General features: G+C 31.6%; 1 protein-coding gene across 12 annotated transcripts in view; it reads right to left on the bottom strand.

Moving 5' to 3' along the window:
• The window catches only part of LOC126901815 (RNA-binding protein Musashi homolog Rbp6), a 223,821-nt gene that overhangs the window by 96,387 nt on the left and 110,113 nt on the right, over window positions 1–17,321 (bottom strand). For 10 of the 12 annotated variants that reach the window (XM_050678613.1, XM_050678616.1, XM_050678617.1 and 7 more), the window contains exons 4-5: window positions 8,549–8,608; window positions 5,270–5,354 (exon numbers count right to left, since the gene is read on the bottom strand). In XM_050678613.1, coding sequence (XP_050534570.1) covers window positions 5,270–5,354; window positions 8,549–8,608 — 145 coding nt within the window. The remainder of the gene's footprint in view (window positions 1–5,269; window positions 5,355–8,548; window positions 8,609–17,321) is intronic. The other 2 variants (XM_050678615.1, XM_050678622.1) reach the window with 1 other exon arrangement.

Consider the following 17,321-nt stretch of genomic DNA (forward strand, 5'->3'; position numbering starts at 1 on the left):
CGGCCGTTGCCATCTTACAGGAAAATCTTTTGCACTGTTCGTTCTGTTCTACTGTACAACTTGTTTCACTGCAGTCTCGAATAAATATCAGATGANTTTAATAAAAATTAAAAAAATCGAAACGTAATATTTATTCAGTAAACAATAATGAATACGTTGCCAGTGCCATTCCATTTAACAAACGGCGGCGTTCGGCGATCGCCGAGAAATAATTAGCGGAAAGTCAAAAACACAATTATGGCGTGTACATTATTTTGTAATAAAAATATGTAACCGTTGGAACGGCAAAAACGTTTTGCCGCCGTGTACAGGTTCGATTTCGCAGTGCTTATAACCCGACTAGAATATTTACCATATCTTTGTCTCTGGGGAACATTGTATATTCCACTTTCCATTCTAATTTTTGTGCGCGAATCGCAAGAGTTCCTATACTTATCGAAGCGTAATGGTACACATCATTGGATATCAGCGTTGGCGAAGTAATGCAGTCAAACGCAGACATACCGAACGTACTCGGCGTTTTGATAGAATTTATTTTCTAGTGCAATTCTCCAGCCCATCGTCGAGTATAACGAACGCATAAAAACCGACCGCAAAAAATAAAGGAAACCGTTTCAAGAGTACATTTGACCGACCGTAAAATGATCAATCAAAAATTTAAACGTGATTTTCTTGTCGCCATTATTTAACGATTAAAAATAAGAACTGTGTTACATAATACAACATCATGATAGATTGTCGAATGTTTGCGCGAAATAAAAATAAATCATCGATAATTTAACAGCTTTAAGATTTATAGGCTCCTTTGAGTCGCCATATTTTTTTAAATGCAGATACATGACGAGATGACGCGGTGGTTAATAATTCATTGAATTTCGCGCTAAAAAATAATACATTCGTATGTCAGTGGTCAGGTAACGTTCAATAAATAAATCGTGTTTTTTTAAACAAATACTTAACTGCGGATTACGAAAAAACCATATGTTGAAATTATGCGGTAGGTTAAGCGTAACAATTTGTGTCCAGCCGGTTTTCAGAGGTTGTTCGGCGATGCGCTATAATTTTTGCAAATTAATAATTCTATGCGCACGAGTATACGAAAGGTCTGCTGTCGGTGTCAGTCAACTACTACCGTAAATCGGATTGTTCAGAATGGCTTAATGATGTCTGCTTTGGACACACTCACAGCTACATTAATTACTGTAGTCTGTTTTTCTAAATGAAGGTGCGGCGGTAGAGACGCGGCTTGCCTTACAGTGAAGACGATAAGCGGACTGACACGCCGTCATTATCTAAATCGTACCCTTCTCGTCTTCACACTACACAAGACTTTGTTAGTGACGTTTAAATGGGCGTACATTCGGTACTTATTTTCGAACTAGAGTTGAATTTTGTATTATTATTCAGTCGGTAAAAGTATATAAGAACAAACGGTGTACAACTGAGGTGTAAATTTAATTAGGACACTAAACTTCTATCTATCTCAAGTACTAAATAATAATTTAAACATAACAGCGTAAATGGTGTTTAGATTTTTAAAAAATGTTTTCACTTTTTAGTTTATTCCATTCGTCTTAACATAAACAAGTCGGCGTTTTAAATAAATAAAAATTAATAACAAGTGATTAATCACATTCCTATAAGATTACACTTAAAATAATAATTTTATTTGTTTTAGAATAAAACATAATGTGAATTATTTAAAAACATTTTTAATATATTAATGTTTCTATCATAAATAGAATAAAAAGTCTAATAAAGTACAAAGTGAGTACGTATAAAATGTTTAATTTAATTAAAAAATTTAGAAACTATATTTCCTAATCGATTGCATGAACACTACAAATAAAATCAGTTAGAAGAGACAATTTTAGTAAAAAATTACGATGAAAAACACAATAAAATTTTCATTTGAAACTTCATAGCACAAGATTAGATAAATCGTTCTTTCAGGTGACTGATGTCAAAAATAAAACGTTGCCAAATTCGATTTGTAATTATCTGTCTCAAATGATAAGCTGGTACGGCCATTATTAGCAAAATGTTTTCATAAATAAAAGTAACAAAAATATAGATAACAAATGTCATTTTTCTGGTGAAATCGTGTCACATTTGACTTAACAGATAGAAAAATGCCAAGGAAATAAAGGTTTATATAAAAGTTCACATGAATCATAGAGAGAAAACGTAGTTTTTTAATCAAACTGTCGGCATGGTGGTAATCATTAGTCGTATGGCAATGACAATGTCATTCGGCCGTTGCCATCTTACAGGATAATCTTTTGCACTGTTCGTTCTGTTCTACTGTACAACTTGTTTCACTGCAGTCTCGAATAAATATCAGATGGATTTCTCAGCCATTCGTTTTTGCTCTCGTCCCTTGTACGTGTGACTCTTTTAATTAATTGATCTCGGAGTACGACCCTTTTCTCTGCCAGACTACTTTGCTTTTTTCTACTGGTATATTCCTTTTAACCTTCTAAGTCATCCTAACGCCCCTCGATTGTTACCGACTAAAATTAGATTTATATGTTCACGAGCACTAACCACCCACTACAACCACAGTAAAGAGTTATACATTTTAACTGGTTAGAAATGTCAAAGATCTTCTTAATGTAATACATAGTACTATCATATATTGTATTTTACAAATAAATTTCAAAACGGCGACAAATTAACTCTAAAAGATATTAACTAATTACGATAAAATAAACGTAAAATATGTATAAATAAACGTTTTAAATATATCTGGAGATAATCACTGGAAAATAAAATATATTTACTTGTAGTTTGTTTTTAAATTTAAAATGTAAATAAAAATTTTAGTTTAATAAATACAACTTTTTTTTACAATTCTACAATACTGAAATAAATTATTTTAAATTCAATTCGAATATTTAATTTAATATTATATTTTTAGTCCACTAATTATATCGTATATTTTTAAATATATACAGTGTTATTTATTAAGAATAATTCCTCGAATATTTGCGATAAGTAATGATTGATTTAGAAAAATGTACTACATAAAATTTTATTATTTTTATGTATTATAATGAATATTAAGTTTGTTGTAAGAAGAAATTATTTCTAAGTGTATTTTTTAATAACTTTAAAGTTCCTATAATTTAACGGAAACCTATAATTATTTTTATATCCTTTAATAAAGAATAGATTAAATTAGTTTTTGACTGGTCGACAATTAGTTTTGTAATATTAATTTTTAATTAATATAATTATAAGATATAGACTACAAAGGTGCATAAAGTTGTAGTATTCTAATCTGAATTTTATGTTAAAAATAAAGCATCGCTAGATATTACCCCACGCCTAGCCTTTTCTTAATCTTAATAAAGTAATAAAATCTTAAAAATTAATACTACAAAACTGGTTATCGATTAGTCAAAATTGTATTTAATCCATACTTAACTTTTTATCCCTAAATACCCTTAAAAATGTTTTTTTTTCAATAAACTAGGTTTTATCATTGTTCTTAATAATTAATTAAACTGTACTTAGATCACATTTATGAACAGAACGCGATTTAACGAAACAATTGTGGTAATATTCTTAATAAATTCATTGTAGACGTGTGTTAACTTATGTTTGTACTCAATCAATTATTAAAAAAAATAATGATACTGCGTGCTAATAAATATTTAGTTAATAAAAAAATAATTTTAGAGGTACCTAAAAGTGTTTTTCTGTATAATTTTTAGTTATTGAAAATCAAATAGAATCACACATTGTGTGTGATGTGTACGAAACTCGTAAAAATAATAAAATGACCTAATGCATGTTGACTATCAAGTATTGTATTCCCTGACATGTATGTACTGACTATCTGCTATGGAATTCAATCATTCGGACATTTTACACGGGTCTGCTCGGAGTCAATCAATATTCGCTTCATTCAATCTGGCACCTCTAAATTCATTGCTAACGGATGTATATGTCACCCGGGTCAATTGTTTTGTGTGTAAATTACTATTGACTTTTCGAACGATTTCATTAATTTTGTGCGGTTAATCAAACCAAAAACCATAGGCAACTAATACTTTGAACTTACTCACAGAACATATAATATGTTCATATGAACAGTTGGGTTAGAATTATCTTCTAGCACGGCACTTACATTGATGTGTTCGCGGGCTTGGGCATTTTGCGAAATTGTATTTATTTATGCTTGCAGAGTACCCTAAAGCGTTTAGTAGCTACTCTGTTAATCCAGACTTTCGTCGTTAATTTAATCATTTCCGAATTGAGATGATTAAAAGTGCGTCGCAATGATACGGTATTAACGCGGTAAGACTCCGCAAGTCTCAACTAAGTGTAACGTTTATAAATATATATATATATATATACATACCAGAAACTTTGGCTTAAAACCTGAGGTGGCGTTTATACAACTGAATTAATGTAGCCGATAGAATCATTTTACAGCAGTGACAGTATTATTTTCACCGAGCGAAAACAGACCGCGCATTTCGTGTAACAGATTTAAAAATAAAAAAAAAATGAGCGAATTTTTTTAAGTGGAAAATTGAATGCATATAAAATGTAAGTGTGTGTGAACATGTGTTATTTAGAGAACGAAATATTTCAAGATAGAGAATAAACTACTGGAAAAGTTACAGAATCGAGCGATTACGCCCGACAAAAGTGTATACTGCGAAACGGACTTTTTGAGGGTGCAGATGACATGGGAGACGGATGAAAGTAAACCGGATGGAAAGTCGCCAGTCCGTCACGTGGTAATATTCCCACGACAGTGACAGCAAAAGACATTCTTAAAGTAAATCTTGGAGATGGTGGCATCTCTCAGACGGTTGTTTACTTAAACGAGCTAATCTCATTTCCCCTCATTGCCCACAACTGAATTGCAATCGAAATGAACGTTACTATTCGACACGTATAAATAAATATAAAGAAACTATTGTTGAAAAAACATTTCTTATTTTTCATTTATTTTTATTATTTTTTTAGTATAAAAAATATACTATTAAATCACAAACGTGTCCAACAATAGTACAGGAACAAAATGTTTACATTCAAGAGATGACTTTTCAAGGTAAAAACAGTACAATACAAACTGAATCGAAAGCTTATTATAATATCTGCACGTTAATTGAAAATAAAAATGACTTTTTTAAACTTTTGTAAATTATGACTTTTGAAATATTTAATAATTTCTAATGAAAAATAATTCTAGTTGAAGCAAACCGATTCTAACAAATAATCCAATAATATGTAAACTTTTTGTACTTACTTTTTTGCCATCCAATTCATGTGAACCCTGAGCGAGTACTTTGTCTACACTGGCTGGATCGGCAAACGTAACGAATCCAAAGCCTCTGTAAAAATATTAAGTACGTTTTAACAAAATTATATATTAAAATAAAATCACGAATTTCAGCCAAACACAATATAGGTGAATTATGTAACGGGATTTTTCAAAAATTCATTATATATTTCTACAGGATATATTTGGAATATTAAATGAAATTCTTCTTAAATTGTCTAAAACAATGATATTTTTTAGTTGAGCTTTCATATTAATTAAAAAAAACAATTAATATTCAATTGATAGTTCATAGTCATATTAGAATTATGTTGGTGTTTAAATTCAGAAGACAAAACAATTTCAACTAGTTAATTATTACTTTGAAATAAATAATGTACAAAATTCACCTCAATAATACATTTTAAGCATCTATATTATTACACAAAAACCACCAAACAAGTAACAATTTAACAATCATATTAACTCAAGTATATGAACAATTCTAAAAGTTTTAACGTGTTTACTTTGAAGTTTTGTAAACTTATATGTCAGTCTTAGTGTAACTGTTTTAATAAATTTAGTGAAATATTATATCGCTGCATTGTGCTAATGGTATGAGAAAATTGTATTTCCAATTGAATTATTCAAATAAAACTTTCAAACATCATCAAAAATAATATTGCATAAGAAGTGAATGAATAGCAATAAAACGCAATCATTTTTTAGGTAACACGACAATAAATCAGACCTCCGTTCGTACAAGATTTTCAAAAATACAACGTTGAGATAAAAAAAAAAAAAAAAAAAGCAACTACATCATAAATAACATAAAAACACGCCGACGGGTCACCGTCTCGGTTTTGAGGGATTTGTGTTCATTGTGAATGTGTATAAAAACTGGCCGTTTGGTATTACACGAGTGCGGCCAGTGGCAACAATAGGGTGTGCACAGGGTGAATCAGACGGCACGAAAGATCTGTACATGTATTTGTATGTGGGAGTTATCTATACGCACAAAACGTAGCACAGTAGTAAAGGGTTCGAGGAGGAACAAGGGCAAAGGTCTTAAATCATAGTTGAAAGGGGAGATGGTGAGCGATGGGGTAGCGGGCTGAACTGGTGGGAGAGAGAGTATGAGAAAAGGGGTGAAACGGTTGATTTATGTTCGGTTTTAATGTGGAACGTATTATTTGTGAAAACGTTACGGCTACTGCGGAAACCGCCGCTCTGTGTATCCGAACTAGATTACGTGGTAACTTGGTGTACTATTAAATTCAACACCGACCTCCAGCCCCGACATAACCCAAGTGCTCGCAATTCAGGCCATTCCTACCGGTTAGACTGCAAGATAAAAAACCACCCGAACGGATAATAATATATGTATGATGCATATTATACAAATCTACCTCCCACGCGAATAAATATTTTAGAGGTCTCTTTTTCTCCTAGTCTCCCACGCCCAATTTCCGTGAAAAAACTTCATGCGGCAACGATACGATTAGCGGTTTCGTGGCTTTAATATAATATGCGTATAGTTTATTGGCTAAAACGCGAACAATTGTTAACTATCCGCGTTAGGCTTGAAATTGAGATTATTAATATGTAAGGGCTTGTATCGGACGAAAGACGACTATACAGAGTGATTCTTTCATCAAGAACCATTTATTGAAAATAATAATTATATTGATGAGTTGTTCTTCGTTTTCTTTTAGTTTCATACTTTTCTCAATCCAATAAGAGTGTTGTCTCTATTTTTCAAATGTCAATATACTCGTACATAATTAACTATCTTATTTGTTATAGAACAATCAAATTAAGAAAATGATTGTTCGATAAGAAGTATTGGACCAATATCTCAGAAGAAATTATCGACATTTTTATATCCAGGAGGGAAGGAGTGAGGAGGAGAAATGAAAATAACAGCACTCACGCCTCACCCTCAGTCATTATTTTAAATTGTTGAGATTTTCTGAATTACTGGTCCAAAAGTTACTATTGACTATTCGATTTTCAATTTGATTATTATATACTAAATAAGTTAATTAATTATGTATATTATAAGGTATAAGGAATGAACATAAAATAAACTAACTGAAAAAAAAATTAACAATAATGTTATTATTTTTTGACTAAATAAGTGGTCTTGATAAAAATGTCAATCCGTATACCGGGTAAATACGATTAAAAACCACAAAGATCGGTCGGACAGATTCCAGAAATCGAGAAAACTACAAGAATTACAGTTCGGTTATACAGTTTAGAGACAAATAAATTTTCATGAAATTTATAAAGTTATCACTCTATGTTTATTATATTGAATGTTTATAAAAATAAAATATGTGGTGTATTATTTTGTAGTTTAACGCTGTTGAATAATGTATATAAACTGGGTGGTAGAAATTCAGGAAGTTATATTCAATAATGAATAATGAAAATGCTAAACTGATAGTAATAAAAATTTTCTTAAATTATAATTTTTTAAATTGTTTAAAAAATGACTAGGCATTATGGTTATTCACCTAAAGTGCGGTATTGTTATATTGTAATAACAACGATAGCTGTTAATAACTTCCATAATTTTTAGCACGATTTGTTATATGCATGCCATTGAAATAAAAATAATGGATCTTCATGATATAAAAAAAATTATAGTTTTTAAACAATAAATCATGCATCAAGTATGTAGATCGATTTTTAATCGATAATAATAATAATATTTTGTAAAAAAATAGAATTAAAATTTTTCAGCTTTTGAATTAAAAATTATCTTTTGGTACATTTGTTTAAATTAAAGAAAACAAAACAAACCAGTTTGGCAGCCGATTAAATAAAATAAGTCAAAAGCGATATCAATCAGGTTGAAGATGATGTAAATACCAATATTCTAAATACTCAGCCGTATATCAATTAATCAAAACATCTTAAAATTATGTAACAAACTTAAAAAAAAAACAAAAAAAAATCATTCAAAATTAACAATGGATAACGCCAGGATTACTTAATGTTGTAATTTATTTGTATTCGATCAGTTAATGTATTGATAATAAAAAAAAACATGCATGAAAGAAATGACGAACATTTTATTGTGTAAAATGTCGAAATTTCCGTGATGTTTGGATAAAATATTTAGGTTAATTTTCCTATTTTAATAGTTAAGCGAATTTGTCTAAAAGTTCACTTCCTAGCGTTATCATATTCAAAAACAAAATATAATAGTATCACAAACACACTCCAAAACCTATTTGCCGTTGATGGAATTCCTACCTTGACACATATTTCAGCTCGTTTTCGTTCCCGGCAGGCTGATCAGCTACAGCAACACGGCTGAAACCCCATTTATAACGTATAATCACAACCATGCTCACAATATTTGTTAATTGTTTTTTTTTCTTATAATAAAAATGTGTTTATACTTATTGCTATACATAAATAAACAAAAACGATAATTCGCTGGGCAGTCAAGGAGCGGCAAATCATATGGTCTGTTCGAGAATTCTCAAGTATTTAAGTTATTTTTTATTCAAGGGAAATGAGAACCGTCTGGGCTTTAAGTAAACATTATGTTAATATCGTCTGCTGTGAGGTACACCCAGCAGAGATACCGTTTATTATTATTGAGATCACATCACGCCGGAAATCGAACAGGACGGGAAATCCGAACGTTCATCGCCTCGATGGAGCGATCGCTGTTGCGCGTGCACTGCCTGTGAGCTTGCCGGTGCGAAATATTTCCTCTTCATATTATTTACTATCCATATATTTTCTGTCTATGCATTGTCGCCCCTCTGTATTTTTTTCCCCTCGAAAATCGTTCGAACTCGAAGCTTTTCATCATTGACGCCAACGATATTTTTAATGCAACATTAAACATCATATACACACACGTTGGTTACTCCATTTCGCTTCACTTGAGATTCCCTCGCATTCGCTTATACACGAGATATTAGCTAAGCCGTACGATTTCGCAACACTTTTATTTTATTGAATAAATATTTTCTTAAATTCTCCCAGTGGTATAAATTTATAAAAGATATTATTAATGTACTTGCCACCAGAATATTTTGAATTGGATATTCTTAGTTTATTTAGAAAAGATTTTTTTTGGGAGACTTATTAATATACGAACATTGATAAATTTAATCATTAATTTCTACAGTTCACGACAAAAGTCATATGTTTTCATTTTTCTCAGACGATTTGTTGCATTTGTATTCTGTAAAATAATATAAGACGACTGTAATTAAATAAACGGGCGAACGTTCAATAATTCAAATTAATTTCTGCATTTTCAAGTGACAGTTTAAGTTTCAAGTTTATTCTCAAAATTTTCATTTATTTAGATAGTAATTTAGAACTATAATCTGTAAAGTTATTTATATTTGTTCATTGTAAACGAGATTACTAAAAAGTTGTTTGACGAACTAACTGAACTGTGAAAAACACAATTGGCTTTTATTTTATCCTAAAATATCGCACGGAGTAATATTCCATTTTAAAAATAAATTTATGTATCAACTATAACAGTGTTGAAATAATTTCAATATATCATTACTCTATAGAAAACAGTGTACACAATGATTTATACTACTAAGACGTAAACTAATAAAATATACTATTCTCTGATTTTACAGAGTCTCAATTCTAATGTAAGCTTGAAGAAAGTAAAAGAAATAAAGATTTATTTATTGTTTTTCATTAACAGGTGTAATAAAAAAAGAAATAATTTCTTGCTGCCTGTTGTTAATAGTTTATGTTCGTTAGTAGTTCAGTTTAACTTGTAAAAATGTCAAATCGTTAAAAATTATAACTAGATGCACATGTTTTTAAATACTGTTGAATTCGATTTCAATATTTAAGTTTTGATAAACAATTTGTTTATGAAATATATATTTTACTCAACTGTTGGCGTTTATTAAATATTTTAATATGTTCATTGATTTTTGTTGTAAGAACAATAAATATAAAACGCGCTCAATAGAAATGCAACAACCAATCCAAATAAAATAATCATTAAAAGTGTTAAAACTCGATTAATAACTATCACTCAAACTTTTGCAAAACCGCCGAGTCCAATTAATTATTTTGGACTCATGTTGTTTTTATCCTTACAATGTAACAGTTTTCTAATAAGTTTGAAATGTAAATAATATTAGCAATTGTTTTATATAAGCGTTTAGTTTCGATGCGCTAACGTTTATATAAAAAAAAAAAAAAACTGTCATAATGTCGATCGAGTTGGAAAAAATAAAGTCATATACATTAACTGCTTGATGGATTTCCTAGACACAACGAAAAGACGTCTACAGAAGATTTTCCGGTGTAATGAGCACGACGGTGTGTGTGATGTGAAATGGAACAATCAATGCGTCAACGTTGGCGGTGGCTAATGGCGAATCAAAACCTTTCCGCACTTGTCGCCTGCCATTAGTCTATCTATCTTTCTGTTTATCCGTTGTCATATATTCCCAAGGGATATGAGATAGGCGGAGTGGTGCCAAACTAGGTCGAAGATAGCGATGTCAGGCTGACTGCGCGGCGCTAATGCACTCCCAGAATGACAAGAGAAACACATTTAGTTTTATGGAGGACAGGTGACGTGCAAGTATGTACAACTAACAGGAGTGAACGCGATGAATAATTGTTGGCCATCCATTTAGGTTCGAGATACTTCTGCTACGCGCCGACCATTTGTGCAAAAACCCAACCGACAAATGTCCCCGTTCATGTTGCTGCCGATTTTGCCCACTCCTCGGCAGACTTGTTTGATTGCTGTCCTCCGCCACGTTCGCGGCATTCCTCACTGCCACGTTTTTTATTGATTCAGATATACGTTGCTGCCAAATCGATTATTCTTTTTGCAACTCTTTATTGCTACTGACAGTCGACGTGAAAATTCTTTTCACTTACTATAACTCCTAAATCGATCAATGCAAATAAAATATTAATAGATTACAGCGCACGACACTTCAGTAGGCACCGAGTACTTGGGATTAAGGAGAGGAAAAAGAAGAAGACAGCGGACAGCATTCGAGATTTTATTAAGATGATAACATAATTCACGTAAAATCTAATATTAAAAACGCACATTTTCATTTTAAGTTTAGAAATAAAATACATTTTGCTAGGTGTACACGACACATCTCTACTACTTATGTTTAATTTTTAAATCGTTTAAATTCAATGGGCACTAACATTGTTTTATTAAAAAACTTTGGTTATTGGCTATTAAAATATATTTATTTCCCCAAAACGACATCATATTCTAAGCTTAAAGTAAAAATAATAATACTTAGATCTTAGTAGACTTAATGTATTATAAATTTCTTTTACGAAAATTTTATTTTACCGTCCTAATAGAATTCATAAATCTAATTATAAAGTTCTAAAAAACAGCTATAGAAATTTAAAAATTGATTCACTTAAATCATTTTAAATAACTCGTTAAAAGCACCTTTAAGCCGATTTTAATATATGCGTTTAAATGAAAACTATAATTCTATATATTTGGGCATATTGTTTTTCATTTGAAGCTTTCTTTAAACTCAGTAATACGTCATACATGTCAATATATTTTATCTTTTAGTCGCATAATACACTACAAAATAACAACTTTATAATATTTAAATTGTCCTATAACAAAACAATTGATCATATTTCGAAAAAAGTTTTTGAAGAGCGTATGAGCTTTAAATTAAATATAAAACTTTATGCAAAAGATATTGACTTTTAACTCTAACAGTGTATACTTCGAGAGTTTTGTGAATATAGACTTTTTTATTTATGAAGTCAGTGCATAATATTAATAGACATATTCAAACTATTCAGGTAAACGAGACATATACAATTCTGAACAACATAATTTTTTAATATCTAGAAAATTACTTGGCTTGTAAAAGACATTTTGCACTTAAACTAATAAAAGTGTTGCCTAATGCAATCAATTTAATGTAACGTATTTTTGGATATTTCATTGTTATGTTGTTTATATATTGAACGTAGATTTTTATTACAGTACATGTATTTAACATTGAATGGAGTGGGTACTATAAGTTACATTAGAATCTATTTAACATACATGTATGCATTAACCATTTTACAATTAATTTTGTAGTAAAAAAAATTTGATTGAAAGGCTTTCGTAAGCTTGTTATATCGAACTAGGATTTACTTGAATAGATTTAAAGTAACTACATTATATTTTTTATGCCTGTATCAAGTGTTGACATAAATCTGCAGTCGTGTGAAAAAAATCTACGTGACAACAGCTTACTGCGCTATATCTCAATTGGCTCATAAGGATTAGTCGAGTGCTCTTATAAAATGCATTATTCAAGCATTCATTATTTTATCACCAACGGAGAAGGAAATATGTAGAGAAACGGAGGGGTGCATAAAATGAAGGTTCAGCGTTTCTTGTGTAATCAACCCTCTCCTATCATTACGTGCATGTTTTAGTGCACATTCAATGCTTTTTACTCAATACTATGCATGTACACTTTATAAAACGAGTATATGCCATGTACATGGCTCTACAAAAACACAAGAATTGCAGCTTAGACCTCATTTATTGCAACGTTTCATTTTCCCCTTTTTATTTATTTTTTTCAGTGTAATACACGGTGTACAGACTAATCGAAAATGCACAGATTGTTCGGCGCACTCACTTGTAACATACTGCGTACGAAATGAAAAAAATTTAGAACCATATAAACAATAGGTAGACCCATTATGCAGAATTTTTTTTACTGTGCTAGTAAAATGTGCTTCGGGCGGCTCGCTTTTTGCGTATGTACAATACAATTTGTGTACGTAGTTAAGTGACATCTCAAGTCGAGTACTCGTTGTTCGTTATATTCGACAAAGTGCATTTCAGCCAATCTCGAACATGCACCGAGGGAAATCACCTTACGCACGAACTGTGCTTTGTAGTATAAATCCATTCAATCATGTAGGTGGACAACTTTTTTAATCTCCTAGTGCAGTCACAGTAATCTCCTAGAGGAGTTAAAATGACTACTCTTCGATTATTCCGGTGCATTGCGGAACTGGCGCAACTAAATCATATTAATGTCTACTATTTTCAATTTTATTTTCATTTCTAATGATAATTTTTTTGTTTAGCCAATAAACTTATGGAAAAGTTTTTTCGGTTTGCTTATAAATATATAAATAGATAATTTAAATACCTTGTTCTCTACAATTTCACATTCTTTACACGGCGCTTGCTTTTCTAACGTTTATACAGTCTATCATTTTTACAGGTAAAATACTTTTGACATAAACACTATTTATTTTACTAGTCTGCAGTATTTTATTTCTTTTACTCTCTTAAACTTAGTGGTCATATTTAACGTTGTTGGGTATTTTGATTTTCAAGCGAGAAAGTTTTAATTGACTAAGTTTTTTTAGAAGATATTTAACCTTTTTATATCATTAAATACGCAGAATGGAAATCTTAAAAATATATAATATGTATTCTTTAGTTTTTTGGCTCAGCATTTAACGTTTTAAGTGATAAAAATGAAGGCTTTTTAAATAATCCAATATATCCCTTTAAAATATTTCTCATTAATTAGTTGTACATTTTGTATACAAGCATTATTTTCTTAAATTTATCGGTTTTCATTTTTGAACTCGATGTGCGTTTGTTTTCGCAACTAAGATATTTTGAACTACAGTTAGTAATGTGAGCGAAAGATCAATATTGAAAATGACGCACAAACTGAGAATTATTATTAATTTAACCCCTTTAAATGTTTAAAGGTTCTATCGACGAATAAAATTCACGGCTACGTGTACGCAGGAGAGATGAGGAAATAATAATAATAATAATAACTGATTCACTGGTTGGGTGAATGCAATATCGCGCTTAGCATGACACACCGTGTGCAAAGTTAACGGGCACGACAGGGGTGTGCGGCTGAGACTTGATTACCATCGAACCGGAAATGAAGTGCCGCCGAGGAGTCATCGTACTCTCTAGCCCCGTGAATTAACGAACCGAATCCTGTTGCCGTGGATTTAGTGTAAAATCCAATATTAGAGAGGAGAAGCGGTTTGCCAGACGGTAGAAATCAGTTTTTAGTCGACCGGAAGTCAAAAGCTTGCTGCGCTCCATTAGAAGAATTTAACGAGAATCGAAGCAGTTCGTATTATAACAATAAAACCTTGTAACGAGTAACTGTAACATTAGTTTATTTACATTTCAATTGTGAGAAATTACAATTTAAATCGTCAACGTTCGAATGATGTAATTGGTTTAATTGGGTACGACAACAACGTGTCCGATAATCCGTAAGGAAAATCCCTCGCCTTCCGTGAAAATGACAACGGCAGGAACGTCATTCGGGCTGGCAGATGACGTTTCCTTTTGTTCTGACCAGCAAATCCATTGTTGATGTAACCATTGCACTCTACTTTATTTAATAAATGTAATTGTGGTGACGTTTAGTTCAACAGTCCATGATACACAGAAATTTGTCTCTTATGGCTATTACAGCCGTCAAAACATTAACACCCAAGTGTCAATCTTGAGTTCTATTGAGCCGTAAACAATGGACTTGAATAAATCATTTTTGGTCCGTTTACATTAAAAACTTTCAAACATGAACTGAAAAATGTTCACGTTTGGTTTGCTGAATTATTTTTATCATATAGACATAACTTTATCACTAATATTGACAAATTGAAATGTGTGAATATTAATGCTGCGCGAAGCAATGAAATCACAGAAGGTTAGGAGGTGTGATCACATTATCAAAAACAACCTTAATACCTTTTTTTTTACTTGTATTGAGTTTTTCATATCTGAGATAGCGTCTGTTTATTACACAATCTTACATGTGTGTATGAGAAAATATATCACTGGAGTACTAATGGTATTTTGCTTAGGCACGTGCCGTTTAACGGACGAGGAGAATAAGTTTGGCAGACTGTAAAATCAATATTTGGTTAAACAGACAAAAAATAATATAACTCCTGGTCATATGTGAGGGTGGGAGAGATTCTCATTGAACAACGCACATGCATCACAAATGAAGAGGTTCGATTTTCATCAAAATCCTTCACCTCTACGCCAAAGACTTTTCATTGTTTATGCAGTTCGTTTCTCGCAGTCCTGCCAGATGCCTAGTTTTACTATTTATATGAGGAATAACGCACAGCTCTGCACCCGCCCACTTTAGGGTCGCCGAATACAAAACGAAACTTTAGTAAATCCTTATTGTGGATGAACACGCCATCCCATCCTCGAAGACCTATACAATTTATGCGATTAGGGCGGTTTTACATGGCCTAAGTCTTGTTCTATTATAAGTCTACAAACATCGTGTGTGCCGACTTATTATATCAACATACGCACAACTATGTAGCTTGAATAATACATATTATTTACAGGGTTGTTTATTTATTAGCTTTTAACGTGACGTTGAGGGACTTAGAAGGTAATAAGATCAATATGGAGCGATGAGTTCTTGGTAAAAACTCTGAATTATGCTAAAAAATAAAGCTTTAAAACTTGTATAATATTCAACATTTGAAAAGTTACATTTAAACTTCCAAAAGTCTGCTACTAACTTAATATTTTATCTACATTCTTATTTAAAATGACAGTACTTTTTAGTTTTATGTAAATTAATTATATTCCGTGACACTACTGTGCAACAACATTTTAAAAACAGAAAAAATTACCATTTTTTATGTGTTGTGTATACATGTTCGTCTGGTTAGAAATAGTATATATAAATGACTCTCAAGCCATTTACATTGGGCTAATTTTGATTTTTAAAGTTACCATAATCATAACACAGACATGAAACAAACCAAAGTGATCGCGAGGTTACGGCTGGTAACGAAATAACTCATTAGCCGCCTGGGTGGAGAATGAGCAAGTTCTAATTTCGAAAATCATTTACGACCCTATTTAGATAACAATACAATATTATGTGACTGCCGAGAAACAAATGGTTTGAAAAGTTGTTGGTAGTTATGGTATTTAAGACCGGGCAGTCATAAATTTCCTAGCCCACGTTACCAACCCGCTCGTCACAGCGCACGGCATCCGTTCTGGCTGTGATTTAATATCAACTACACCACGGCGCTTTGTTCATTTCTTCTCCGAGGGAAATAAAGAATATTAAATAAAAATATTAATAATAATGTTGAAAAAATAACGCAGTAAAATCGCAAAGTGAAATCTATTTCATTTGTTTTTTTTTTTTTAACTTTTAAAAAGTCATTTCTTCGGGTAAAGTCGTTTATCATATACGGGAGATGGTTTTCTCGATTTTCGAATGGCTGTTGTACGTTTCATAGTATTATTTATGTTTATATATCTATATGTATTGCGTATAAAACAATAACAATTTCATTCCAGACCGTATCTAACGACTGCAGTGATTTAAATTGAAATTATGCGCCGCCGAGGAAGAGTGAGCAGTTAGCCCTACAGTACACGGAACACCGTAGTAGGCGAATTGCATATTCTCAGCGCCGTATTTGTTTTTGACGTTTTTACGATTTGCGCTCATAAGTACACGTATTGAATACAATATCGTTGCAAGAGGATTTATTATCTGTTCATTTCAAACAAAGTGTTCGACTAGATTGAAATCGATTAAAACGCCTATAATATCCGTCTCCACAGCCTCCAGAGTAAGTCGAACGGACGGCAACGTTCGTCGGCGCTGCTCAATCAAATAAATCTAAATTTTACATAGAAATGTTTATGAAGCGAAAAAACGCATAACGTATAACATAACGTTATTTTCACAGCGCGAGCCTATTAGCGTTATTAGTGAAGTTAAAAACAATTTACATAAAGCTCGTTAAAAACAAAAGGGAATATACATCATTGATATTTTATGGGCATTGCAGTGAGCGTAAAATATCGTCTTTACGATCATTTGATTAATTAAACAAAAAAATAAAATTAAAGGCAGCAATCAGAGAGAATAAATAAAAATTACACGTTTATTTGAATTTGGATAAAACAGCTGACTCGGCCCAAGTGATTTCTATTTAATTTACAGCAGCACAT

Source organism: Daktulosphaira vitifoliae, unplaced genomic scaffold, assembly GCF_025091365.1.
Source record: "Daktulosphaira vitifoliae isolate Bord-2020 unplaced genomic scaffold, ASM2509136v1 Scaffold_3, whole genome shotgun sequence".
Lineage (NCBI taxonomy): Eukaryota > Metazoa > Arthropoda > Insecta > Hemiptera > Phylloxeridae > Daktulosphaira > Daktulosphaira vitifoliae.